Raw genomic sequence first — 27,124 nt, 5'->3', positions numbered from 1 at the left:
AGATAAAAAGAAAGTTTAAGAAAACGTTTACAAGGAGTGGTTCCTGCCTTTACTTGAGATAGGTTGGAGTGACTGCCTCTGTAGGTGGGGGAAATACAACCCGACAGTGCCATCTTGAGGAAGTGGACAAGAGGCATCAAGGTGGGTTTTTGTTTTTGTGATTCTCCCTCTCTCTCAGTATAGATATATATATGTATATCACATTTTGTTCTGGCTGCCTGCCACTGGCAAGTGTGTTTACACTCAAGTTAGAGTGAACAAATGGCTTCGGAAGTAAAATTGCACTTTGTGTGCATATAATGATGCCAATTACAATGACAACCTTCCAGCTTTCTGCTGCAAACCAAGTGCTAGAGGTTTATTTGTAATGTTGAAGAGGTCTATTCCCTTTATCACAGGTGCATGCTTATAAACAGCCTGTATAGAAAAGCCTTATAATATGAAGGGGGTCAAGAAGGCAATCTGCAGGAAAGTACAAAACTCCAAACAAATGAGAAGAACCTCTCAAATTGCCAAACTGTAGTGGAGTGGCTGAAACTGCCACGCAACCGAAGAGGCGTTTTCTGAACAAAGAGTAAAGCAACAACAACGACAAAAATCTTACGGAACAGAAGTACCTTCACAGGTTGATCTCCCTCAGGGTGGTTGCTAAGGCCAAGATATTTGTGGAGCGATTGATCCAAGGTGGATGAGAAACTCATTAAGGTAGGCCATCAGGTAGGAATTTAATTGTATTCTTGCCTCAAAGTCTTGTGTTTTGTACTCCTCACTGACCACAAGGGTTATTTGTATAAACACACCATGAGTGACATATTTTGGTCTTAGCAAAAAGGGACTTCGGATTCTTAGAGTGGCCCTTGATGGACCTGTGCTCATCAGCCATCAGTGTAGTCAAAGCAAGTCAGACAGCTGGAAATCCTTTCTCCAGTGTTGCTCCTGTGATGCTGGACTTAAATTTTCTAGGCCAGAGGAAGAAGTTCCTTTGCAAACCGTTTCAGTGAGTCTAAACCTACAATTGGGATTGTTCTGAAGCACCAAGATACACAGTGGCAGCTGAGCAGATACTCCTCCAATTCTGCCTTAGTTTTGGCATGTTGGGCTTGTTAATCAGTCACTAGTGAAACATAAAATCTCAGCTTGCTCATCACTTCAGCCTTAGCAGAGTTTTCCTGGTGAAATGAGAGCCATCTGGGGTGCCCCGTAGTGCATGGTACTAACATTACACTGTACCTCTGCAAATCTTACCATTCCACTTTGTTTAACAAAAAAAAAGAAAAAAGAAAAAAAAGCCTTGAACTGAAGTTAATTTAACACCACAACACACTGCCTCACAGCTTTGACATTCTGAAGGCAGCAGTTGTATTCCTGTGTTTGCACAGCTCACCATGCAGCATCTGTCACCTCTACCTGATCTCCCACAGCAGTGGGTGGGAATGCCAACCTTCTGCAGCCTGAAGGAAGGGGCTCTACCCTTCTGCCTCTCATTCATCTTTGATGACTGACAGTCAGAAAATCGGTGCACAAAAGAGCAAATGTAACAACTGTGTGAAAAAGCAGTTGAATTTTCAGATTTTTATGTAATCTTTGTACTCATAGGAGCTAGAATAATTCATAATGCTGCAGAACAAATGGATGTAGTTTATGAATGAATGAACATATTGGCTTTATAATGATATTGCTTTATGTTGTAACATGTTACGAAAACTAAACTACTTTCTCTGTTTGCAGCCTCCTAGGTATTTCAGATGATAGTGGCAAGCTGGATGAATGGTTTGGGAAAGGAAGAATGCAATGGATCATAAAGTTGTATGCATAGTTTTACATGCAGGATCTAAGTCTTAGAGAAGGTTGGAGATGGAGCATGACTAGATATGAAATGGAAGGTTATGTAGGAAAAAAAAATCAATATAGTTATAGAATAAGCAATTGTTTAAGGTTCTGAGGAGCAGGGTTCAGACATGTGTGCCTCTCCTAAAAAAAAATACAGAGAGAAAAATACAGAACAGCCTGATTCAAGAGAGTAAAATAGGAACAAATACAGTGAGTTACTTCTGGAATGCAGAAGTGGCTGAGCACAGAGCACAAATGCTGAAGTGTGGAGAGCATAAATAGATCTTCAAACACATTCATAGTAGCTATTAAGACGAAGGAAGTAGGTAGTTTGCTATATCCCCACTGCAGATAGGAAAAGAAATAATGGCTTTATACTGCAGCTGGAAATGCTCTGCTCAGAAACTAAAAGAAGCTCTTGTAGCTGAAGATAGCTGAGCACCAGAGCTTTGAGGTGTTATTAAAGGAAAGTTAGACACATTTCTGCTTGTTGTTACATGGGAAATGCTTCAGGTCGCCCATCTTTAGATGGCCTTTTCTTACCTTTTCTGCAAGTTTGTGTTTTCACATGCAAAAGACTGTGTTGAATTAAAGGTATTGCCCTGGATAATGTGACAGCTGCATGTGTGTTAGTACTGAGGGTGCAAAGAAGACCCTAGCTGATTGGGCTCCTTGAGTACCAGACAGTGTAATCCCAGTGACATTAATTCCAATATGAGTCCTCTTTATTTTCTGCAAGTTGTCAGTAACCCTTTAACCAATGACGTATCATTGGATTTCATTATGCTGTGCCTAATTTTGAACGGATTTGCTTCCTCATCTCAGCCTTGGCTACAGCTGACTGGAAGTCAGCAGTCACCCTCCCCATACACACCATTACACTTTATAAAAAGCAGCCAAAAAATAGACGGATACAGAAAAGGGGAGGGAGAAGGAAAGAAGAAGGATGTGATGAGGAATTAATGCTATTTTTCTTCAAATGCATCTTTGCCACGTTTCATTTGTAGACAAGAGTGTGTGCTACTGAAGAAGACCTTTCTGGGCTACTTTCAGGAGACTGAGGTACAGGAGCATGGATCTTATTTTTGTGTTAGGTCTTAAAGAGTTGTTTAAGGGGTATTAGTTCTAACTTGCACTGCTAATTCTGCCTGGTTAAAAACAAAAGGTAATATCTGCATGAAGCTTTTTCTCCTAGAAGGATAAATCATTTGACATCATTTGACTAATGTTTAAAGATCTGAATGTATATTATTCTATTGCCAAAAGTACTGGTGCTGTAAAAGATGAGGGTGGAAATATCATGCAGCTGCAGCAGACAGATGCAGATCTGAGGCTTGCTGCTGATTGTTGACCAAGTCACTCTTTTGGGGATCATAATCTAGTAAGTAGCCACAAGGAAGATGGTGTGGTCACCTCTTACCTCTGCCTATCAACTAATGACACTTTTTTCCTTCATTTTAATATGCCCAAATCTGTAGGATGAATATTTAGACAGTGTTGTACAAGTGAGGGAGTTCCTTCAGCAGAGCTTGTTTAGCTCTTCTCCAGACCCTGGTGTATAAAGCAGTAGTTACAATAAACATGATACAACCAGAGCTAGGAAAATCACAATGAAACAGGACTGCTCACCTTCAATGTTCTGCATTCTTCTTGGCTCTCTCCAATTCTTAATGCATTTCTTCACTATCGTGATGGAGTGCAAAAAGAGATTTTTGTCCTCTTTTCTGTGCTTGTTGTAGGAGGTTCATCAGATCAGGATAGTGGAGAAGGTGTTTGATTAAAGTCATTCATTCTGATAGATGCTGGCTGCAGCTCGTGAGATAGCGTGTAGTCAAAAGACAACTTTTTGTGACTACAGATAGAGAGAAATTAAAATTACAACTGATAATCATGGAACAACTATGTGAAGATGTATTACAGACTGTTACCTGTTAACACAGATTCACAACATTCACATGCACACGTACTCTTCTGATATATACAACAATAGTTTTGAGAGCTTTGTCAGGATGGATGTCAAGAGGCGTGCCAGACTTTGCTACTGGCAGAGGTCAGGCTTCCCTCTAGCGGTTTGTTACCTTCTACACAGCTCCATAACTAACTTGGCCCTTTTGGGTTTCATAGCTCTCCCTAGCTTTTGACAGGTGTACGTGGGTGCAGGTGTTTCCCATTCAGAGCAGCCTGCAGCTCAGCAGGATGTACCTGGTGAGAGTTGGCTGCAGTTGGTCTCTCTTGCTCTGGCACATATGGGGACATGAGTACTGACTGTGCTCTGAAAAATAGAAGTCGATAATCTATTTGGATTTTTAGTTCTAGAAGATAATTCTATGTGCATAAAAAGTGATTCTGTTTGCTCACTGAAGGCAAAAATAGCTCCTGATGGGCTGTTATATGCAAAGTGAGACCTAAAGCACAGACCCCAGTAACCTGGGAAGGCTTCTGTAGGCTTACAGTCCGTCACAGCAAGGGTGGCCTTTTCGGCTTTGCAGTTTGGTGCCAAGGCCCTGCATGTGTCCTTTCTTGGGCTCAGGCGCTGCTCGTTACACCCATGTTTGTGTAGGTGGCATTGCAGCTCGGACTGGGCCAGCAGAGGACGTGCTGGAGTCACATATCCCACCAGCCTGAAATCACTAATAAGGAATGACACTTACGTCTGAGCCAAAGGGAAAACCTCTGCCTTCCAGTGACTGAAGCAGATGTTCTTAAAAGACCCAATCGGTGGGAAGTGTAGGAACATAGCTCTTTCAAATACTGGTAAAGGTAACTTAGAGACAAATTGCTGCGTTGCAAACCAAACCATTCAACTAACCTACCGAAAAAACCCCACCAAACCCAACAAAAGCAAAGCAAATACTGCCCTAAGCCTGGAAATCCCAACTGGAGAACATTGACTGGATCTTCTGGTCCATGCAGAACATCTCTGAATCAGGAGTTCAGGAAAATAAAGCAGTTTATATGAAATAAGGCATCTGCTAGCTAACAGCGCCTTCTGTTCAGAATTATTAGTCATGGGGGACTCCTAATTTCTCTACTTTTGCAAACCTTATGCATCAGGAACTGAACTTACATAAAAGTTTTTGTCCTTCCCCTCCTCCAGACCGCAGCTTCTCCCAGATGTTTACTTGCTTTCTGTTCCCCTTACATCCTTTGTGTGCCGCTGCTACGTTTTGTCACCAGTTTAGGGAAGAAAGCAGAAGAAGGCAGTTTTCTGTCTTCACTAACATGCTATTTACTTTTCATTGGAGATTGAGAGTTGCATTCACAACATTTTCTCTCAAATCAGTATTAATACAAATGGTAGAGGATGATTCATGGGGAGTTTTTCTTTGGCTAACATTTTAAAATGAACCTTGAAGTATTTTTGTTTTCCTTTTTTTTTCCTTCTTATTTTTGTGAGACAGTTTTGTGGTCTGCTGATGTTGCCGAAGTAACTAACATCTCACATTTGTTGGTCTTGAACTGGTTGTTTATTGAGTGAAATAATTTAATAGCCTGAGCTTTGCTGGTCAGACATAAGCTGCTCTGGCCCAAGGTGGAGAAGCAAAGGGGCAGATAAGGGAGCTGGAAGATTGGCCATGTTGGCCATTGGTGCCATGTTGACTGTGGAACTCAGCACTAAACCAAGGCAGAGAGGATGACCTGATCACTGGAAGTTGGGACTTCTCCTGCTGTACTTGTTGTTGAATATGGGCATGTTGGAGGAGCAGATGTGGAATAACCGTTGCTCTGCCCTGGTGCCTGCTTAAGCAAAAGGTGATTAGCAGTCCTATGAAACCACGCTGGCCTTGTGTTAGTGTCTGATGGAGGTTGCTGGCCTTTGCTGACACTGGAAAGGTGGGTGAGGTTCCTCCAGAAATGCTGCTTTTAGAGACAAGTGCTGGATTTTCATGACACCAAGGCTCCCTGCTGCCTGTGTCAGCGCAGGTTATAAACATGTTCAACAGCAAGAGGGTAAATACAGGCCTGAGGACAAGCTCTAGCAGTTGCTGCTCTTACTTGTGAATTCATCTTTCTGATAAGAAAAAGTGTGTGGTTTTCACTTGCACGCATTCCTCCCGAAGTATATCTGTCAGCCCTGCTGCTTGCCCTTTATTCCACAATCCACAGTAACTGCAGGGCAGCTGGTGGCTGTCAGTGAGAGGTGCTGTGGAAAGGAACAGGCTTGCACAGCTCAACACTTCACAAGATCACAGCTTAAAAGAAGATGGCCAATGCTGTGGTTTTAACATCTGTCCTGACATAAATCTGCTGTGATTATTCAGTTTGTCAGTGTGCTCACACCTCCAAGTAGTGGGGGTATAGGTTCACAGCAGCCAGTCTTATGGGAATATCTGACTTTGGTGTTCCTTTTCTTAATAAACATAAGGTGACCACCACATCTTGGTTTTAGATTAGGGATAGTTCTCTGAAAAGGAAAGAAAAAGAATGTGAGAGGCGGTGCTAAAGACAGATAGGAGTAGCGTACTGTTTGCAGAATTCTTTTTTCTTGCATTTGTTGTGCTTGTGTTTTTGTTTGTTTATTTTGCTTCCTATCAACTCCCCAACACAGTTTCAAGTGCATGAGAAGAAGCTGTTGTGGTTTCTCCCTCTGTATTACTGGGTGATGTATGATGTGGGAGCTGAAAATGGAAGGAACTTGGCTAAGCACAAAAGTGACAAATGTTATTTAGCATCTTTATTTCACACAGCCCTGTTTGAAAGCAGAGCAGCAACTCCTCTTTCCGTCAGTTTTGAACCAAAAAAAAAAAAAGAAAACAAAGTAACAGCTGAATAGGGAAATGTTTCAAGGGAAGCTAGAGTGAGATAGCAGGGAGTTGTGTGTCTATGAGGAAGAGGGAAGTGTTGAAATACATCACTGGAGAAAAATCAGCCTTGGGTTTACCGATCCTGGGTCACCCTGTGCTGCTCTGCCAACCAAAAGTGTCATCTGCTCTTCCTAAAGGGAGTACATCCACCATCCACCCACCAGAGGAGTTACAGATGTGCCAGCAGGTGCTCTCCTCCTGGCTGCACCACAGGGTTTGCCTGCTGCTGGGGGTGGGAACGAGGCCCCTGAGGTCATGGGTAGTGCCACTCAGATCTCATATGGTCATTGGCCAGAACCTGAAAAGGAGAAGCCCTGAAGTGGTTAAAATTAAGGTCTTAATTCTTCTGTAATTACACAGTTGCCATTGAGAGAAGTAGAAGAGTGTTGAACATCAGCTGTGTTTATATTCTTGACCGGAGCAGCAGTGAAATATCTGATTTACTGTAATAGTGCAGATTGAAGAGGAATCTCTTTTTTCCTGCCCCAAGATCACTGCTGCCCCTTAGCAGCTCCTGCTGGTACTGCCCTGCCTGTGCTGGCTGCTGAGCAGCTGTCTGCTGCTGCTTTTGCTTTGAAGCTAGAAGAGATTGTGTAGTTCCTTTCCTTACACCACCCAGGACTGTTCTCAGAAGAAATGGTCAAATCCTTGGTACAGACAGCAGTATAAACTTAGGCAGGCCGTGAAATGGCTTTGGCAATGTGGAGGAGCAGTGCAATCCACGTGGGTGTGCATACTGATGTCCTGCCTGTACGAAACACGTCTCTGTGCTGGAGACATGAAGTGAGGCCTCTCTGAGGGGTCCCAGAGAAAGGCCCACCAGTCCTTCCATTCCTGCCTGGTGCAACGTGACTTCTGGTGTAGATGTGGTGGATCCCACTTTTATGTGCTAACAAGCACCTTTGAGCTGTGATACCCACAAGGCCAAAAGACCTACAAAGTTCTTTGAGCTGATAACAGTCTTGCTTGAAATATCTGTGCCAAACTTCAACCTAACCTAAAACAAACTTCTATCTGGCTTGAAAACTGAGGGCCAGGAGGGCTACACTGGCAGAAAAAATTGCCAGAGAAAAATGACACGAGAGCTTTGAAGCTGGTAAAGCTGCTGACAGAGCACTGTATTTCAGGCAGATGGGGCTGCAGATGCTGCAGCCTGTTAGTGCCTTCACGGAGGACAAGGAGCACATGGTGTCAGATGCTATCCTGGCTGGTGTGTGAGCTGCCCATGTGGGACAGCTGCTCCCATCGCAGTGACTAAGTGATGGTTCTGAGCCCTCATTCAGAAACTGAGGCACACAGGAATGCTTCTGAGTCGGGCTAACAACTGTGAGCCACCCTGATTTTCACTTCCTCAGCAGTGCCCTCTTTCTGTCTTCGATGAAGGCATCTCTGAATAGTGTCATAGTCTCTTGATGAGAGCTTTCACACTTTCCCCCTACACCTGACATTCAGTTGAACTCTCATTTTTCAGTCAGCTGCCCCAACTGTGCTTGGCAGCAGGGTTCAGTTAAAGTGTGACAACAATGGAAAGCCCCAGGCAGGAAAATTGGTGTGAGACATCACCAGATCTTAGTGAGTGACAGCTTGAAAGCTGGAGGTTATTTTGGATGTTATCCCATGGTGTGCCTGTGTACCAGCTTGTGCAGCCATCTCTGGTGTGCTGCAGCAGCTCTGCATGTGCTGTCAGGTGATTTGGTTTTGGTAACCTATCCATTCAGTGCTTGTGTGGAGTGTGAGCTGGCTGCCCTCATACAATCATAGAATGATTTGGGTTGGAAGGGACCTTACTGCCCACTCATTTCCACCTGCCCTGGGCTGGTTGCCCTCCACCAGATCAGGCTGCCCAGGGCCCCTTCCAACCAAAGCCTCCAGGGCTGGGGCACAGCTTCTTTGGGCAACCTATGCCAGTGTGTTACCACTTTCTGAGTACAGAATTTCTTTCCTTCAGGCCACGGTGGATGAATTGGTATCTTGTCAACAAGTGGTCATGTCCCCCTCATCTTCTGGTGGTTACTGAGCTCACCAGAGGTGCTGGAAAACAGTAAATTGCTGCTGCTTCCTCACTGCTTGATACATCCCTTAAACCTTCTGCGTGTGAGAGCTTGGCCAGGTGGTTACAGGTTTGGAAGGAAGCTCAAAAGCTCTAGGTGGAAAAGGCGAGCAAGCTGAATAGCGCAATCCAGTATTCTGGCTGGGGAGATGAAGTGTGTTTCTCCATTGTGCACTTGGTGCATGTGCCACGTATCTCAGCACTAACACAACCAAATCCCTGACTGCCCACACTCCCCCTGGATAGCCCCTGTCAAACAGTTCAGAACAGAGATTTGGGCCCTGTTTCAGAGGGACAGCACCACCCGACTTCAGCACAGCCTGACTGTCCCATCCGCAGGTCCAGTGAGCATCTGAGGCCTTTCCACTGTGTGCACCTCACGCCTTGATTTGAGGTCCGTGTGGTTAGAAAGTTTGGCCATCTGGCCAAGTGTTCATGGTGCGTATTTTGTGCAAGCAGCTGCCGGAGGAAGGGGTGTTTCTTAGAGCGAGACGGCTGAGCAGAATCTGCTGAAAATACTTTGTAGTCAGCTTTGTGTCTCCCCCACCCATTTAATTAGCGGTTAGTGGAGGAGCAGTATTTTTTTTTCCTGCTGCATCTAAATAACTGTTTGGTTTGTGCAATGCTTTCACCTCGCACTTGTGTCGGTGAGGCTGCAGGTGCAGAGAAAGCACTGGCAATCTGCTATTCTTCCAAACCTGCTCCCTCAGCACACAAATCCCACACAGAGGAGTGAATCTTGAAGATTTGTTAATTTTTATTAGGGAGAAGCCCATCAAACTAAACTCAAAAAAGTAATCTGTGTGTATGTCAATGCAGCAGCGCAGGAGACCCGTCAGCACACAGGGCTAGGGCCTCACTACCTTGGGCTGGGGGGAGGAGGAGATACCTATCTGTGCACACAGTGCTTTGATGTTTGCTGAGAAAAGGAGGGAGCAGAAGCAGGGAGAAACCAGCCTCCTTCAAAGGTGCACTTTGCCATCAGAACCTCTTGTCATCCCACTCTTCACTGTGCTGTGAACAAAGGCTAGATGTTGCTTGCAGATTTTCATAATGACCAAACAGCTTTCCCCATTGCTATCTGAATCTCTGGCAAGTGCAGTGAGAAGCTGCAGCACCCAGAGGCTGCCCAGCCTTTGCTCCCATCCTGCCCAGGTGACTGGAGTGCTCTGCCCAGCGGTTGCCTGCAGCAAGGTTTCTCCATGAGGGGTTTCTTCCTTTTGCCACTTTTCTTGAACAGGAGCAGTCAAAGCTGAGCTGGGTCTGGGGCTGGAAGGCAGCAGCAGGGCTCAGCCTACAGGCAGCTGGAAGCCCAGCCCAGGCTCAGGAGGTATGGGTGGAGGAGTGCAGCTGGTTTGCACATCCCACCTCAGAGCACGTGCTGTTGTTTGAGCATTGTTGCGGGGGGGCTGGTTAGCTGTTTTGCCTCCCTTGCTGTAAGTGCATCATGGGGTTCCTGCTCTGCCTTTGAAGATCCCAGTCTCTGTTGAAACTCGTTGCTTAGGCAGCAGAGGCAATGAGCTGTCCCCATCAGGGACAGAGAGCAAAGTGGGTCCCATCACCACCGGATCCTCCGATGTTTCCATTTAGCTCATTAAGAGGAGGAGCTCGTTGCCAGTAATACAAATTTATTTAGATTGGATACTTTGGAAGAATTTGTTGCTACTTTCTTTAGATAATTATTTACACTATAATGTTGAACTGACTCCGTGTACAGAGTTGTCATTCCCACCCATCCCAGCTCTTTGGATAGTATTTTTAATGCAGTTGACTCAGATGCATTCAGTGTGAAGCTTTTTCCCCTATACAAACAATCGCAGTTCCTTCTGACCCCATATTTCTACTGATCACCATTTTATCGCTGTCATACAGTCCAAACAATGCTGTAAACTTGACTAAAGCATCTGCTTCTGGGACTGGGTGTTTATTACTAAGAAAAGACATTTGTGACATAAAACCATCCACCTTACTTTTTCTGCAACAGTTTCGCTTTGAGATTTTTTTTTTTTTTATTTCAAATAATTCCTGTTTATCTGTCACAGCTACGTGAAAACTGGCCCAGGGTAGGGAGATGGACAGTAAAAACTTTTCCCCCTGATTGTACTTGCTGGGGTTTATGGGAAAATGATTCTATGATTCTATCTTACTCAGATTTGGATAAGGCAGGGAATTGTCAGTGATGATCTAGGTTGTTGCATGAGCATCTGGGTTGCTGTGGTTGTCTGAATGAGGGCTGATTTTCATATCTGAATCTTTCCCATCAGCAGAAAGTCCCTCCATCACTCCCACACAAAAAGAGAGCCCTCTACATTTGGCACTGATGTGTTATTACTGGGAGCTGAACTTCAGCTGTTTCGCCTGAGTCAGATTTGGACCTCACGAGTTTGGGAGATGCTTCCTGAAATTCCTTGTTTACAAAGTAGTAGCAAATAGCATCCAGGCAACAGTTTGTGTTGGCGAGGACCGAGGCAAGGTGAACAAAGTTGTTGACCTTCTGTATCGCAGGGCAACTGGAGCTGAAGGAGTCCATTAGAAAGCGAAGGAGATGCCCAGCGTAAACAGGCAAAAAGCATACGATGAACACAGCCATGTTTGCTGTCACGATGTAGACAGCCTTCCTGATCAACCTTTCCTCGTGGCAGTTTTCATTTCTCTTTCTCATGAGCACTGCAATGACTTGTGTGGAGCAGTAAATCACAACGATCAGTGGTATGAAGAACCCTCCGATAATGGCACACAGTGTGATGACGGAGGGCTTGACAGAAGATTTCTCAAAGCAAAATTCATCATGCTCTCGGTTTTCCACCGTTTTAATGAGGGAAATCACGCAGATGATGACTATCCAGAGAAATCCAGATGTAAAAAGCTGCCTGCAGTGGTGACCGCAGTGCTTTGGCTTTCAAGGGATACTTGATAGCCACGTACCGGTCAGCTGCTACAACAGTGATGATACCGATGCTCATTAAGCGGTTTATGAAATAGCCACCTTCCAGAATCAGGCACCACCTGTCTGCCTTCATCTGTTGGAACTGGGATAATGTTTTAAAAGGCAAAGTAAAGAGCAGTAAGCAGTCAGCCACAGCCAGGTTGACCATGTATACTCTGGTTTCTGTCCACTTGCCGAGCTTGCAGCAGAACACCCATAGCGCCAATACGTTCAGCAAAACGCCCAGCAGCAATACTGGGATGTAAACACACAGCTGGACAAGCGGAAAGTTTTCGTCAGCTGTGATATTGCAGCTGCTCTCGTTCATTTGGAGATATTAAGAGGCACAGTTCCTGGAAAAGCAGATTATAATTTTTAGAAGCTAGACTGACTGAATTGGTGATTAATTCAGATAGTACTTCATGGGCCTCAGTGATTTACCAGCAGTGAAAATGAGATGGAGCAGATGATACTGTAGAGCAGAACTGTCTGCAGGGCACCTGGTGGGAAGAGATACGATGGGACATGAGGCTGGTCAGTTGTGGAGGAGCAAAAAGCAGCTCTCACTGCATTCCACACAAGGCGAATGGCTAGCAGAGGGCAAGGCTGGAAAATGATTGTGCTTCTGTTTTGGGCCAGACTCAGATGAGCCAGAAGCAGGTATCCTGCAGCTGGGAGTTGTATGAACTGTTACAGCTCATTTGGCAATGGAAAAGGGATGCCTAAACTTGGGTCTCATCCCTCCTGTCAAAGTGGTGCTCACAAGAAGCCAGCCAGCATCCTCACTGCTCGGAACGCTCTGGGACATGTGCTGCAAAGAGACAGCTGTCCTCTCCTTCAGTCCTGTGCTGTCATCACTTCTTATTAGTAAAAAGAGCCATTATTTATCTCTCTCTCATTATTTTAGCTGCCATTTAGTCCTATATTTAGTCATAACGTTTTGTAGTCTGCGGCAAGACTCAGAGATAGGTCTGTGGGCTGCACGCTGTCTTTCAAGGATTGTGAAAGTTGGTCTTAATCTTTGAAGTAACAGAGCAATCTGCCAAAGTGCACGAAAAAAAAGGCATGGCAAGAGACGTTATCAGCCACCATGTGAAATACAGTGGTGAGCTGAACATGATCTGGTGGGTGTTTTTTCACCCAAAGGGCCGTGCTGCTTCTTGCCTTCTTGCTTTGGAAGAGTTAATGCAGGTTCATATTCTGTGCTGCCCTGTAAGACATGGCCACAAAAACCCTGGGAGGTCTGAGATGTCTGTGGAGTTTCCCTGTGGGGGAAACATGGCTCTGTGTGTGCAGATTCTCTGGGCTCCAAAGCATTCTGGCTAAGCCATCTCTATGTCAGTGCTGCAGCCTCTGCGGGAGCGGCAGCTCCCAACCAGCTTTGAAAATCATTCTGCCAAGCAATCCTGCTGTGAGGGAATGTGCACTGCGGGTACCTGCAGCAGCTCTGTGTTTCGGACACAAGGAACATTTTGAGACCAAAAGAAATAAGGGAAATGGGTAAATTGTAATAGACAATGGGGAGATTTAGCAAAGATGCTAAACTACCCTTTAGCATCTACAGCATGTCTATTGTGGCTAGTATCAAAACGAGATTTGAAAATGCACAGGCTCCATCCCTCTCCCAGTTTCTCCACCACCATTTGGGTGTCCCACCATGGATAGAGAAAGGCAATGCCTTACAGAGCTCCAGTAATATAGAATAGGCTCCAGACCTATCTCTGATTCTTGCCGCAGACTACAAAACGTTATGACTAAATATAGGACTAAATGGCAGCTAAAATAATGAGAGAGAGATAAATAATGGCTCTTTTCACTAATAAGAACAACAAATAACCGGGATGGATTACCTGCTCGCTCGTTGTCCTTCGAGAGGTCGAATGTTCCTCCAGTCTGGTTGTGGTGCAGCGTGCAGTGTGCTGAGCCCTCCCAGCATGTGACCAGTGAGGTGTTCTGCGATGACCACTTGAAGGTGGCTGTGGCAGCAACAACGCTGGTGGAGGAAGCATCCCCACCCCTCTTCAATGCATTTCCCCGGGGCAGAGCTTCCTCTGCTGCTGCCGCAGCCATGGCTCACACCACCCCCTATTGACTGAGGATCCCATGAAGTAGCCCTGTGGTGAGGTGAAACATTCATATGCCATGTGGTCCTGCCGACGTTCCTCTGGCAATGGAATGACTTCGGGTTTTTCCTTCAATTCACTTTCCAGTGCCCAATGCCTCGCTGGCATCCATCAATATTTCTCACCCAACAGGCTGTACGCGCTGCCCGAAGAGAACATGTTGTCCTGGAGGGTCCCTGAGATCCTCTCTCTGCTGCCTGCTGCTCACTGTGCTGAGCCCCAGGACGGAGCAGCCTTGGTGGACTCCTGATCCCATTCACCCAGCTGTGGGAGTGCTGAAGGCTGAGGTTTGCAGACAGTTTTGTGTTTTTCATAAGTGTGTTTCAGTCTGAATCACAGTAATACTCTTCTCTTCCACAGTTCTTGTCAACCAGTAATTCTGAGAAAACCTGGCACGGTGACCCTTTGACCCCCAGAATTCACATCTGCCCTGTGGTGCAGGCACCTCTTGGCCAGGAGCTCCATGATAGCCTTCTATTGCAAGTCCACCAGCAGGAAGAGCTCAGGTGAGTGGCTCAGCAAGCTCAGAGGTCCTGTTATTGGTACCTTGAGTTGCTGTCTTGGGCAAACCCTTCCAACTTTCTGCTTCTAAGATCTTAAGACCTGCTTCCAGGTCAAAGAGTAGCTTCTGGGGTATTTGTGCATTGTCTGTCTGTGCATTGCAAATCAGCCTCTGAGATTTACACCTTGCTACTGTATTGTTGTTACAGAACGTGGCTTAAATACTTCTCCTGAGGTTTCCCATTCTCCCTCTTTGCAGATCTTACAAACAGTTGCCGACCTATTAGTACACCCAGCTCTTTGATCCCTAAATGACATCATTTCCATGTCACTCTTGTTGTTTGTTTCAACAGCAGCACTGGGCGATTTGCTCCATTCTGCTTGTGATTCATATGTGTAAGCAGCTTTTTTGTTTAAGGAGAGAATGTTTAAAGACCTATCGCCCTGATTTATTGCTGAGAGCTATTTGATCTTTACACTTCCTGAGCTCTAAGACTTATTTCTGTACTGAACAATCACTTTTTCCTTCCTCCATAAGCTCTGCCTGGTGTCTCACTTGAAGCTGATCCGCAGCCAAACAGAGCCCTCCCCAGGGTGTTCACCCATGCTTCTGGTACAGCTCTGCTAGCTCAGGTGTGCAAGGCCTGGCACATGGCAGCAGGACAGGGCCTGGGGGAAGATGAAGGAGGTACCAGCATCCCTTCCCCACATGCAGCAGGACACTGCCTTGCCCTGCTGCAGTCAGGCTCTGCAAGCTTCTTGCCCAGTGTCTTTCCTTCTCTGATTTTCTAATAGGAAGAGGACACATTGCAGCAATAGATGTTGATCAAAATGAAGCTGTGGATTTGGGAGCAGAATGCATCGGTGCTATTTTTAGCATGGGAAACCTGTGAAACAGCAGTGTTAATTGCATCAGCCCCATGTCATGAGTGATCCTGGCTGCTGAGTCTGCTTCCCCTTTCTCTGTCCTCAGAGCCACACAGGAACAAACGGTGGCAGATAGCATACTCACAGGCTGCTTTGTGCTGTAACCCAGCTTTGACTCTCTAGCCACACCAACACTGAGCATGAATACTGAAGGGTTCATCTTGTCTCTCTCCTTCCCTTGGAAACTGCTGGGCAATGCTTGTGTTTGGATGTTCAAATGTTAGTGCGATTAACCTTTCGTTTGAAATAGCAATGTTTATGCACCTCACTTTGTGCATCTGCTGGGGACACAGGTATTTAGGTATGGTTGGTTCCAAACAATGTGTGGTGTGCACAAACAGGTGCAGTGCCCTGCAAAACTATGAGATCCTGAATGCGGTGGATGTCTCAGTGGATGAAGATGTCAGATTTAATGGCTATAAATCATAGAATCATAGAATCCTTAGTGTTGGAAGGGACCTTTATAGATCACCTAATCCAACTCCTGTGCACTAAAAGGGGCATCCATCAGGTTGCACAAGGGCTTTGCCTTGAGAGTCTCCAGAGTCAGGGCATCCACCATATCTCTGGGCAACCCGTTCCTGTGTCTCACCACCCTTACTGTAAGACTTCTTCCTTATATGCAACCTAAATCTCTCCCCTTTAAGCTTGAAACCATTTCCCCTTGTTTTATCATCACAGACCCTGCTAAAGAGTCTGCTCCCTTCTTTCCCATATCTCCTCTTTAGATACTGGCAGGTCACTATCAGGTCACCTCACAGCCTTCTCCTCTTCAGGCTCCACAGCCCCAGCTCTCTCAGTCTGTCTTCATAGGAGAGGTGTTCCATCCCTTGGATCATTTTTGTGACCGTCCTCTGGACAGCCTCTGCTCCAACAGGTCCACGTCTCTCCTGTACAGACAGCTCCATGAATAGGAGGGTCTGGATGAACTGAGAGCCATCAGTTGTGCAGAGGCCACGAAGCCAGCCCTGGCTGGACTTGGTGGGATCAGAGCCAGCCCAAATTTCCTATCTGCATCGACCTATTCTTCCCCCAGCCCTGCCCCTCCCATCTGTCTGCTCGCCTTCTACTTTGGTCCCTTTGGTAACCTTTTAGGAAAGAGACAGCAATGTAGAAGTGCAGTGAGTGGACCGCTGCAATTTTCAAAGAAATTTTAAGATGTATTTAAAGGCTGTGTGTGGTCTAACAGGGTCTAACTCACATGCAAAAGCAACATGTGACGTGGCAGGAAAGGGTAGAGAACCCACATCTGTTATCAGGAGGCCTTTCCCAGTAAAGCCTGAAACAAAGGGCTCATGCTGACTTTAGCAGACATCACCTTATAGAGTAAGAGTGGTTTGTACACTTTTTCCATTGATTCTATCTTCTTTTCATTCTAGCAAAAGAACTTTTTGTACTGACAGGTACAGTGCCAGTTACAAGTTTCTTTACATTTTACAAAAAGCTTAGCAAAGTGCCAGCCCTGCTTGTCAGAGCTACTGAAAGGCTGTGGCTGCTGCTTCCTGCTGTCATTACCCAGATTCCTGTGCTGGGAGATGGCAAAGATTTGTGTATCACCACATTATCATTTTCATAAATTGCTCCTACGCCGAACACAATAGAGGGTTTTGTGTCATGCTATAGGACGGTCAGGACCCAGAAGACAGCATGTGCCATGCAGTGTAGATGCAGCCCTGGTCACTCCACAAAGAGTTTTCAGAGGAAGCCTGATGTGGGTGGGCTTTGCGAGGCCTTTCTGTGGAAGTTGTGGTAGAGCCGTGGCTGAAGGCTTCTCAGAACTGCCCTGTGTGATGAAATGTTTTGGTTTTGGGAAGTCCCATCATGAGACTGGGATGACTTTGGCAGATACGATCTTTGGATTTTCAAAGGGTATATTTTGGTTTATTTTGGGGACCCGGTTGACAGAGTCCCTCGGGAGTTAGTTCTAAAGGACAGAGGAGTCCAGAAAGGCTAGATATTCTTCTGGAATGAAATCTTGAATGCAAAGGAGCAGGCTGTCCCTTTGTGTCAAAAATGAGTGAGCGGGGAAGAGGGCCAGCCTGGCTGAGCACAGAGATGCGGAGCAGAATGAAGTCCTTGTAGTCCATGGGGAGGTAACTTGTGACCTACTACACCACTTGAGTACACACAGACCTGTGGGGCCAGATGGGATCACCTTAGGGCAGTATGTCCAGTCCATGGCTCACAGCCCACACGAGGCCCAGCACAGCCCGTCCTGTGGCCGCCCTCAATCCCACACCATCATGGCAGCAGCTCTGCCCCTCCAAGTGGCACGATCTGGCCCCAAGCATGCACCCATAGCTCAGCAGCAACATGTGTCCTACCAACACTGTCTGGGCTCAAATCAGAGCACGTGGAGGACACAGAGCAGTGCTAACCCAAGTGACAGCAAATAATTGTTTGCATTTTGATACACTGGTTAAGGAAAGTCCTGAGAATAGAGAAAAGTATGCAACCGTGCTTTCCATTCTGATAAAGGAATTTGAGAATAGGTTTCAAGATTGCTGAAAAAAAATCTTCAATTTTTTGATATATTCACAATTCTATTTTCAATTGACATAAATACACTACCTGTGAATATTCAAATGAAATGTATAGAGTTGCAATCACACATTCAACTCAATGAAAAACCTGATATGTCTCCTCTGGACTTGGAGGAGATCTCTCCATGAAGGTGTTTTGAGCAGGCATGCAAGCTCCTGTTCATTGCTGGTGACGATGCATGGCTGATGGTGATGACTATGATTAAAAATAGTGTTTTGTAGCTGAGAATTTGCTCTGTCAAATAGTGTTACTGTGCTCTTCGTAGCTGTTGTTGTTTCTATGGAAATAAATAGGAGACATTACTTTTGGTGCAACCTATGTATATGCAACTCTAGACAATTCCTCTTCACTCAGTGCAGCTCAGGCAAGTCAAAAGTTTGGACATTTGTGGACTAAGGTACAGAATGAGCTGCCAGAAGTGCTCACCAAGCCACTGTCAATAATTTACCAGCAGTCCTGGCCAACTGGAGAGATTGCAGTTGACTGGAGGTTAGCTAATGCAATGCCTATCCACAAAAGCAAGTGGAAGGATCAGGGGAACTACAGGCCAGTCAGACTGAATGTGAGCCAGCATCCTGCTGATAGCTGCAGGCACTGAGATTTTGCAGCTTGGCAAGAAACTACCACTGTACAGGCAGATCCTCTGACACAGATGTATTAGGCTAGGCATTGTACTGGAGGGGCTTTTCCCTTATTTTAATGACCAAAAATTACAGTAGTAGAAGTGGCTTTATACATTGCTGTAACAGTGCTAAATTTCTTATGTTAAGCTGCATGATATGTACAACAAAGTGCGTGGTCAAAACAATGGGCTTATCAGCTATTCTCTGTACTAGGGGGATCTCTTTGTTGATGAGGAGACACCTGAACTCGTGATACAATTATTGAAGGCAATAATCTGAGCTGCACTTAAGTGTGAGAGCAGCAGGACAAAATTCAAGTTATTATCAAATCCCTTTCTACAGAAATGCCCATACCCAGAGCAATTGCAAGTGGTCCCATTCCCTCTGCCTCAGAACCTGTGCAGCAGTTTGGTCTTAACATCTATAGTGCACTGTCCTTTTTCTATGGTGTGACTTGATCTGTGGGTTGCTGCGACTCTTGGCTTTGGTTCATCTTAGACCTCACTGATATACAACTGGGGAGCAGAGAGGGAAATTCCTGACTTTCCTTGGCTGCAAAGTAATAGCAGAATGCATCGAGGCAGCAGTTGGAATTGGCTAAGCATGAAAGGATCTGAATAGAAACCCTAACTTTTGAAAGCAGGTGACAAGCTCCAGCAACCTCCGCTACGAGTCGCAGGAGTAATGCAATGTAGATCGGTGAAAAACATAAGATGAACACACACAAATTCACAGAAATAATGTGGATTGCTTTCTGGATTAGCTTTGTCTCATGGTGGCTGCTGGCCATCTTCTTTCTGAGACATCTGATGACTTGTATGGAACAAAAAATTATGATCCCTAGGGGAATAAAATACCAAAAGCAAATGGAGAATGATGTTAAATATGCAGGCTGAGTAGAATGTTTTTGAAAGCAAAAATTTTCACTCTTTTTTTTAAAAAATGTGTTCAAGTAGGAATAACCTATTTGCATTATCCAAAGAAACCCGCAGATACAGGCTGATTTCAGTGGGGATCGAAGAGTTTTTGCTTTCAGAGGGAATTTGATTGCAATGTATCGATCGATGGCAATCAGCATGATGATGAAGATGCTCATAGGACTGTTCGTAAAATGTATCATCTCTATGGCAACACACAGCCTGTCTATGGGATGTTCATTTTTGGTAAAATATATCAGGAAAGGCAGGGTGAAGAGCAGGGAGCAGTCCGCAAACATGAGGTTGATCATGTAGACCCGGGTCTCAGTCCATCTCTTGAGTTTGCAGCAGAAGACCCAGAAGGCGATGGTGTTCAGCAGGAGCCCCAAAACGAGGACTGGGATGTAGACAATCAGCTGAAATAGCATAACACGATCCTGCAACATGCTGCTGATTTCTGTGCAGTTCGACATGGTGGGCAGTCTCTGCAAGAAAAGGGTGCAGGTGACAGACCAAGCTCGGGGACAAATCCCCTGGGCCTGGTCCCATGGCAGTGCCCTCAGCCGTGGCTCCACAGCTCCTGGCTCCTCTGCACTGCATGAGTCAGGGCTGTGGGTGGGACAGGGTGGCACACAGCTCTCCTGTGCACAGCAGTTGCGTTTATTGGGATGCAGACCTGCAGGGGCTCAGTGGCTCTTCACAGCAGCTAAAAAAACAGAAGCAAACCCCTCCTGCAACTATTGTGGGACAGTAACCCATCTGACTGCAGACGTGGCTTGTCCACCCTACGTCCACCTTCACACAGTTTTGGTAACAGCAGAGGGTCTCCAAAACAGAATTTTGAGGTCCCTTACGTCTGCCACTTCTGTGGTTATTGGAGATCTATTGGCTCTCTTGCTTTAGGACAGCTCAAAGCAGAGCTGGGCAGCATTCCTCCTCTGCTTTACTGCCAAAGTCACCTGATAGCTTTGTTGGGTCTTGCTATGCCCATGAACCCACACAGTACTCAGTGCGTGCCGTGGGCACTGCCACTCTTCCCTCAGGCTGCTGGAGGTGTATGGCTTGACACCAGGAAGGGAAAATGAGCATGCCTGTCTGATCTCAGCCTTTAACATAGGAAGCCAAAATGTTACCAGTGCAGAAAACACAAATCCAAGATTCTAGCGTATCTCCTGGTGCTTCTGTAAATAGTTCAGGGCATCTGCTACTATCCACTACCAGCAAAACCAGAGAGGGTGAATCAGACTCAGTCTGCAGTTACAGAGAAGCACGAAAAGAAAACAGTCAGATTCCTGTCTTCTGTTACAGATACATTGCCTTATAAGTCAGTGGCTTTTAAGCCCTAATATCTAAACTGTGGAGAAACAGTCTGACTGCATGAACTACATGGATCATTTTTAGTGTCCAAAACTGGAAGCTGGATCCGACAATGCCAGAAGAAAGCTCAGCACCTGTCCCAGTGCCAGAGTTGGGGTGGTATTACAGAGATACAACTTTCAGAATGGAACTTATGGAAGGGCTGACATGCAGCCAGTGTCTTGGCTCCTGTGAGCTTCCAGCATCCCAGGTCCTTGGCTGCACGGTGCTACCATCCACCCTACGGCTGTTCCCTGCCAGCCTACTGTCACCATCCTGCACTGGAAGTGCTGCTTTCTGCTTGCAAATCACTGTCCCACCTAGCAGCTGAGCCCTGTGAATCCTCCATGTGAGTGCTGAGCCCACAGCAATCCCCTGGTCCGATGCCTCAGTGTGCCTACAGCAGGGTGTCCCCTCACAGGAGCGGGGAGGAGTGGTACATGGCCACAGCATGGGATGACAAATGACGACCCCCCTGGATAGCACGTGTGGCTGCCAAACAGCAGAGCACATCAGTGAAGGCAGGAGGAGACTGAGGCACCTCCGCACCACTGCTACCAAGAGGGGAGCCCTGGGCAGCGCTTTGTGAAGGAGCTCAGGAAACAGAGCACACTGCCACACAACTGTGCAAGAAGAATTAAAAGTTACCTACTTGTTGTGGGGCTGTCCTCGGGGCAGCTCCTCGGGCAAGTCGCAGTTGCTCAGGAGATGCCAGGGCTGTGGGTGCTGTGCAGAGTGAGGCTGAGTGGGGTGATGCTGTGCTGGGCAGAGCTGCCCAGGAGCCTGCTGCTAGCAGCTCAGGAGCACTGAAGCATAGTAATGAACTCTTGTTCCCCAAAATTGCTTCATTTACCACCTCCTCTTTAGAACGGCTGAGTCTCTGGTGCCCTCTGTTGTTCCTCTCCCATCAGCTCAGTGCTTCACCACCATTCGTTTTTGCACCCAACCTGCTCTCCCTCTGCTTCCATGCACACGAACGAGCAATTAAAATTTAATATTTTCAGTGATCTGAAACGAAATCCTTTCTAAAATAAAACCCACAATGGTTGCAAATTGCCCATTTGGCAGCAGAAGGACCCCGTGGGAGCCCAGCATACCATCCTGCCTTGGGTGTGGTTGCAGAGTAAGCAGAGGGAGGGGCAGTGGCTTTTCCTGCGGGGCACATCAGTGCTTGTGCACCTGCAAAGGTGGGCCCAGAGCAAGGGTCCTGGCATGTTGCTCTTTGTTGGTTTTTCTTTGTTTGTTTGTTTTTTTGCAAGATGGGGGCAGATGTGGTGGTCCAGCTTGTCCTCTGCATGGTCCTTCTTTACCATGGCTCATCGATGTGATGGGAAAAGCTACACCAGAAATGGCAGTCATGGCCAACCAGGCACAGGTAGGAGACACTGGCATGGAGGGGAGAGTTCTGTGGGTGTCAGGAGGTGGGGAAATTGTGCAAATGGGCAGGGAGGGTTCAGGACACAGCAGGACTCCCTCACAGCAGTTTCTGGTGCTCTGCTCTCTTCAGGCAGTGCCTGGGCAGCACTTGGCAGCAGTAACTGAGATTTGTCAGTATTTAGAAAGAAAAAAGCCCTTTCCTAGGCAGCAAAGAACACACAGAGGATCATCCCCCACCCCCTCTCCCCTCTTCTTCTCCCTACTGGCTTTTCTGAGCTGCTTACTCATAGCAAATGCATTATACCCACGAAATGTGAGAGGTGACAGTGTGGGCAGGCTGTGGAAGTCCAGCTGAGTCCAGTTGTGTCCAGCTGTGCAATGCTACCCAGAACCTGCACTGCTGCCAGCAGGGCAAACCTGGGGTCCAGCCTGGCACCATCAGATTGTTTTTAATGCAAGCAATCTGAGATACACTGTGAGATAAAGCACAGTACAGGCTTTTTTGTTGGCTTTTGTGTTTTAGGTTGAGTTGACTTTAGTTGCAACTTGAAATAAAACAGGGTGACTGACATACATGGGCCACCCTTCTTCCCATAAGAGTAACACATGGAGGGGAAGGGAACGTTAACGCACTGCCACTGCAGACTCACTTTGGGCACCTCTATGTAAAATGATTTATCAGCTTAATAGAGACACAGGGTAGAAATTACAGCTTAACAATGATACACATAACAAAGCTCTCCTTGGAGTGAAAGGGGGATGGTTATCCCCACAACAGCGCAGCCATATCTCCTCTTGACACTGTAGAATTTGTTGGTTTCGTTGTGCTTTTGTTTTGTGTAGTTTCTCCTTTCTTTAGTGTGTCTGCACAGAATGGGTTTGCGTTGTTCTGGCAGTGCTGGACTTGGGCAGCAGGATGGCTTCCTGGAACTCCTTGGTCACAAAGTAGTAGCAGACACAGTCCAGGCAGCAGTTGGATGTGGCAATGCACCGCGTCATGGAGGAGAAGTTCCTCAAAAAGTGGTTCAGTGAACAGGTAGTTTCAGTGTGCTTCATGATGAGCCTGGCAATGAGCATGAGGTGGGGCGGCAGAAAACATATCAGAAACACAATCAGATTGGCATAAATGATATAAAGAGCTTTCTGGATTGACTTCTGCTCCAGTGAGTTTGTCTTCAGCTGTTTCTTAAGGCTCCTGATGATTTCTATGGAACAAAAGGTCAAGGTTGCTAATGGAAGAGTCAAAATGAAAAACATGGAAAGCAGTATCAGAGCGGTGGGAGTGCTGGTATCGTACTGAAAGCAGAAGTCAGCATATCTCTGCTGAAGTTTTAAGATGGTTCCAATGGTGACAGCGAGCCACAGGAGCCCACAGAGACAAGCAGCTTTGGATGGAGACCTGAAGGCCCGAGCTTTCAGGGGGTGCTTTATGCCGAGGTACCGATCGATGGAGATAAATGAAATGATGTAGATGCTCACTACCATGTTGATGAAGTACATTGCCTCTATAAACTGGCAGAGTTCACTTCGGACTGACTTTTTCCAGATCAAATATGCCATGAAAGGCAAGGTGCAAATGACAAAGAAATCAGCAAAGACCAAGTTGATGGCGTACACCCTGGTTTCTGTCCACTTCTTTATTTTGCAGAAGAACACCCACAAGGCAAGGACATTAAAAATCGCTCCAAAAAAGAAAGTGAAGATATATAGAGCAAATTCAGTGAGATGAACATGGGGATTCACCTCTATGACTGTGAGATTGCAGCTCTCGGACTCATTCATTGTCCTGATATGTGGATGGCATGTGATGGTCTGAGACCTGAAATGGGGAAAAAAATGGTAAGACCCTCCTACCTCTCAATAGGTGCATGGTTCCTATAAAAAGGTCATTTAAGGAAATATTTATTCTGTTATAAATGTGAATTTGAATCTACAGGATTGGCTTTCTCAGGCATCCTGTAACTGGGATGGATCTCTGTCTCAAGCTCTGTTTGTATTTACTCAGTTTATGAGTAAATATCTCTGGGAGCACTTCCAATAGGGCATAGTAGGCAGCCTCAATTAAAAATTGAATGAGGGGAGGGAATGACACGCAGAAGAGAACACATGGATACCAGGACAACCTGCGATAATGTCAGTACTAACTCTCTAAGCCAGCCTGTGCAGGCAAAATGATTCAGACTTGGTTTTGAGATAGGCAGGGACTGAAGCAGCCAGCACTAAGTATGCATAACCCATGAGCAGAAATTCTTCTAATGGGTCTCCTGCCCCAAGACCTTCTGCTCCCACTCTGAGCTGAGGAAAACAGAGCAGAATCTGAGTCCTGCATCCCAAAGGCATGACAAAACACAAAGGGAGTGAGTGAGGCATGCTGCTCTCATCCTCACTGCAGGGAAGGAAGGATTGAACAAACGTTAAATCTATTCATTCCAGAAGAGAGTAAAAGTCTGCAGATATAAAGCAGAAATACTTACCCCAAAGAAGAAACGGTTGTGTGTGACAAGGAGCTTAAGCAAGTGAGGGCTTAAGTGTTTCCTTCTCAGGGTAAACACCCTGGAAAACCCATGAGACATAAGAGTAGGTCCTGAGCGTCTGCCACACTGGCTGCCGGATGCTTCACAGCAGTGCTGGTTGTATGAAGATCTGATAAAGTCAGTTTTTATCAGGCTCCATCCTATGCAAAGCAACTCTGTGTGTCCTGCACAAAGGGTTTTCTCTGAATCAGTGATGTTGCGGAACTTCTGCTTGCATCTCAGTGCACATTGGAAAGAATATAACATTTTATTTTTAAAGCAAGATTTTACCACTCTTCTGGGAGAGTGAAATGGTGGGTGATTTGGTGAAATCTTCAGAGATGCAGGGGGACATTGTGACAGCAGAGCCCTGGTTAAGCAGTTATTTGCCCCTGAGAAGAACACAGAGCTTGTGCTCGGATGGTGAGGGTGCTACCTCCAGCATTGGGCTGCAGGCCTGCTAACTATAAATACCTCAAATGCTAGGGGGTTAAACAAGCATCCTGGACACCAGCAGACATTAATGTGACTCCTGCACAGAGCTCTCACATGATTATTGCGTGCTCAAGTCTGGGTTTCCCAACAGAGGTTGCTCCTTGCTGCCTGCTAGCTGTCACCCAAGGAAAACCTCTCTGAACCTCAGTAAGTAGCAGCAGGGAAACACCTTCCTCCACGGTGCAGCTGCCGTGTTAAGCTTAGCAGATCTTTGCAGGTGTGGCTGATGCCCAGGTTGCTTTAGGTTGGCCGTGGTGTGCACTGCTAGCACAGCCTCCGTGCTGAAGTACAGCAGAGGCAAACCACCAGTGTGCCCTGCAGCAAGGGCTCTGGCTGACGTTGGCTTTGGAGCTGAAGATGTGGTCCCAATGCATTCCCAGCAACCTGCCCTGCTGCTCAGGGCTTGCAAGTGTTGCTGGCCAGGAGCTCACAGGCTGCAGGAAGAGGGAGGAAACCGGCAGAGGGTGTGAAAGCAGACACAGATAAAGTAAGGGTGAAGTAAGCTTCCTCAAAGAGATGCTGGGCGATAAACTAGCACATCCTCCAGCTGCTGAAAATGCTTAATGTGGATCAGAGGTGATGAGTTGATGGCTGCAGTACCGGAGCATCTCAGTGCTCCCACAGGAGAGGGAGCAGGCTGGGGCCAGAGGGACAACAGCACAGCACAGCACTGTGTCCGCCACAGACTAAGGCAGGCTGGGAAGCTGGGAGGTGGGAGGTGGGAGCAAGACCACGGCTGGGCACATTTTTCTTCAGTTCTTACCTGGCCTTCAGCAGGGAGCTTGGAGAAAGCAATGTGAAACAGAGGCTGGGGACATAAAAGGTGTCACAGCAGCACGGTGGTGGCCAGTACCCACTAGGGTGACAATGAGAATAGCTTAGTTTCTAGCCACCAATTGGTGTTAGAAAGCAGCCTGCTCTGCTCTTCCTGCAGTAAGCACAGGAAAGGAACATCTCAGCAGTACAGTACAGCTGCTGAGCAGGACCATGTGCGGCAGCATCTGTGCTGGATCAGAGAAGCCAGGCACTGAGCTTCCTCCACCTCCTCCCCACCTCAGCAGATCCCTGAGCATGCAAAGCAAGAGAACAAGACAGGGTGAAGTTACCTGCAGGTATAAAGCCACAGAGTCACAGCAGGTCCCAGCAGCAACCTAGCAGGAGTGGGGCCAGAAGGGCTGTGATCAGGCACACATCATGCACCTGAACTGACAGCTCACAAGTACTTGAAGGCTTCTATAGCACCTCCTCCTCCTGCGTGAGGAAGGATCTCGTGTCTGCTTGTCCCGAAAGATAAGATCATCTGCTGGCTGTAATGCTTTCCATGAAGACTCAGTGCCTCATCACTTGCTACTACCTAGAAGTGTGGTCACTGGCTAGCAGGTGTACTCAGGAAATGCAGAGCTGGGCTGCTCTGCTGACAGCCAAGCTGGGCACAGCCAGGAAGGTGCAGCATCTGTTACTGGCTCACTTGAGCAGCTGAAGGTGCAAGGTCATCCTTGTGCAGTCCTAGGCAGATCAGTGCATGGCACAGGCAATCCCTAGGGTGGAGAACATCTTGCAGCCTACTCAGATGGACGTGGCTGCTCCAAGAGCTCCTTGGGATGGGTTTGTTGCACGGGGCAGTGGTGCAGCAGGAGGTGTCTGTGATGGCAGGGCTTCAGCTGCTCTCCTGCCTTCAGGCTGGCAATGGGCCTGTGGGGCTCTGCCACAGTTTTGGGGTAGAGCTTCTTGTCAGATCCTGCTCTGAAAGAAGTGGATGAGGGAGAGGCATCTGTAAGCCCCAAAGAGCACAGAGATGGGCTGTCTAATTGGTGGTAGCAATAAGCATGCCTAAGGGCTGGTGGGGAATGGCCTCGCTGCCCACTGGCCCTCAGTACCCAACCAGCTGTAACACTTCTTTGGTGCAGGGCTGCTGTTGATGGTTGGCTGTTCATAAGAGAGCACACAAGGTACTCCACTCGCTCACAAAGTGGTGCCCCGGAGGTGCAGATCAGGGTACCCAACAGAAGGTCATGGAGATGAAACCCACTCACACTGCTCCACTTACATGGAGGCTTACATACCTTGGATTCACCTCATAATAAGCACTGAGATGTGCTGAATGGAAAAAGGCACAGGGGAAGGGAGCAAAAAGTTC

General features: G+C 46.8%; 3 protein-coding genes and 1 long non-coding RNA gene across 4 annotated transcripts; 1 reads left to right on the top strand and 3 right to left on the bottom strand.

The window, feature by feature from the left end:
- Window positions 1-6: 6 nt before the first annotated feature.
- LOC116217051 lies at window positions 7-6,563 on the top strand. The gene is made up of 2 exons (XR_004160952.1): window positions 7-705; window positions 1,729-6,563. It is a non-coding gene; the product is annotated as an uncharacterized LOC116217051 (long non-coding RNA).
- A 3,639-nt stretch (window positions 6,564-10,202) lies between these two features.
- LOC109369468 (G-protein coupled receptor 35-like) lies at window positions 10,203-14,021 on the bottom strand. The gene is given in 3 exon segments (XM_031555130.1): window positions 10,203-11,548; window positions 11,550-12,111; window positions 13,462-14,021. Coding segments are annotated over 2 exon segments (948 nt in total). The 5' UTR covers window positions 11,940-12,111; window positions 13,462-14,021; the 3' UTR covers window positions 10,203-10,990.
- Window positions 14,022-18,375: 4,354 nt separating this feature from the next.
- Window positions 18,376-21,509, bottom strand: LOC100545122 (G-protein coupled receptor 35-like; the record flags this gene model as incomplete). Its single annotated transcript, XM_010716483.3, has 2 exons — window positions 18,376-19,731; window positions 21,255-21,509. Coding segments are annotated over 2 exons (1,215 nt in total), but the record flags the coding sequence as incomplete, so codon positions are not given.
- An 899-nt stretch (window positions 21,510-22,408) lies between these two features.
- LOC116217050 (G-protein coupled receptor 35-like) lies at window positions 22,409-26,179 on the bottom strand. The gene is made up of 2 exons (XM_031555131.1): window positions 26,094-26,179; window positions 22,409-23,798 (listed from the first exon to the last, which is right to left on the bottom strand). The coding sequence occupies exon 2, from the start codon at window positions 23,759-23,761 to the stop codon at window positions 22,835-22,837; it is 927 nt and encodes a 308-aa protein (XP_031410991.1). The 5' UTR covers window positions 23,762-23,798; window positions 26,094-26,179; the 3' UTR covers window positions 22,409-22,834.
- Between the last annotated feature and the right edge of the window lie 945 nt (window positions 26,180-27,124).

Source organism: Meleagris gallopavo, chromosome 11 (genome assembly GCF_000146605.3).
Source record: "Meleagris gallopavo isolate NT-WF06-2002-E0010 breed Aviagen turkey brand Nicholas breeding stock chromosome 11, Turkey_5.1, whole genome shotgun sequence".
NCBI lineage: Eukaryota > Metazoa > Chordata > Aves > Galliformes > Phasianidae > Meleagris > Meleagris gallopavo.
The sequence above is the reverse complement of the archived record's forward strand: the minus strand, read 5'-3'. Positions and strand labels throughout refer to the sequence as shown.

Excerpts from the sequence above, each read along its gene's own strand:
- LOC116217050 (XM_031555131.1), bottom strand. The coding sequence starts at position 23,761 with ATGAATGAGTCCGAGAGCTGCAATCTCACAGTCATAGAGGTGAATCCC.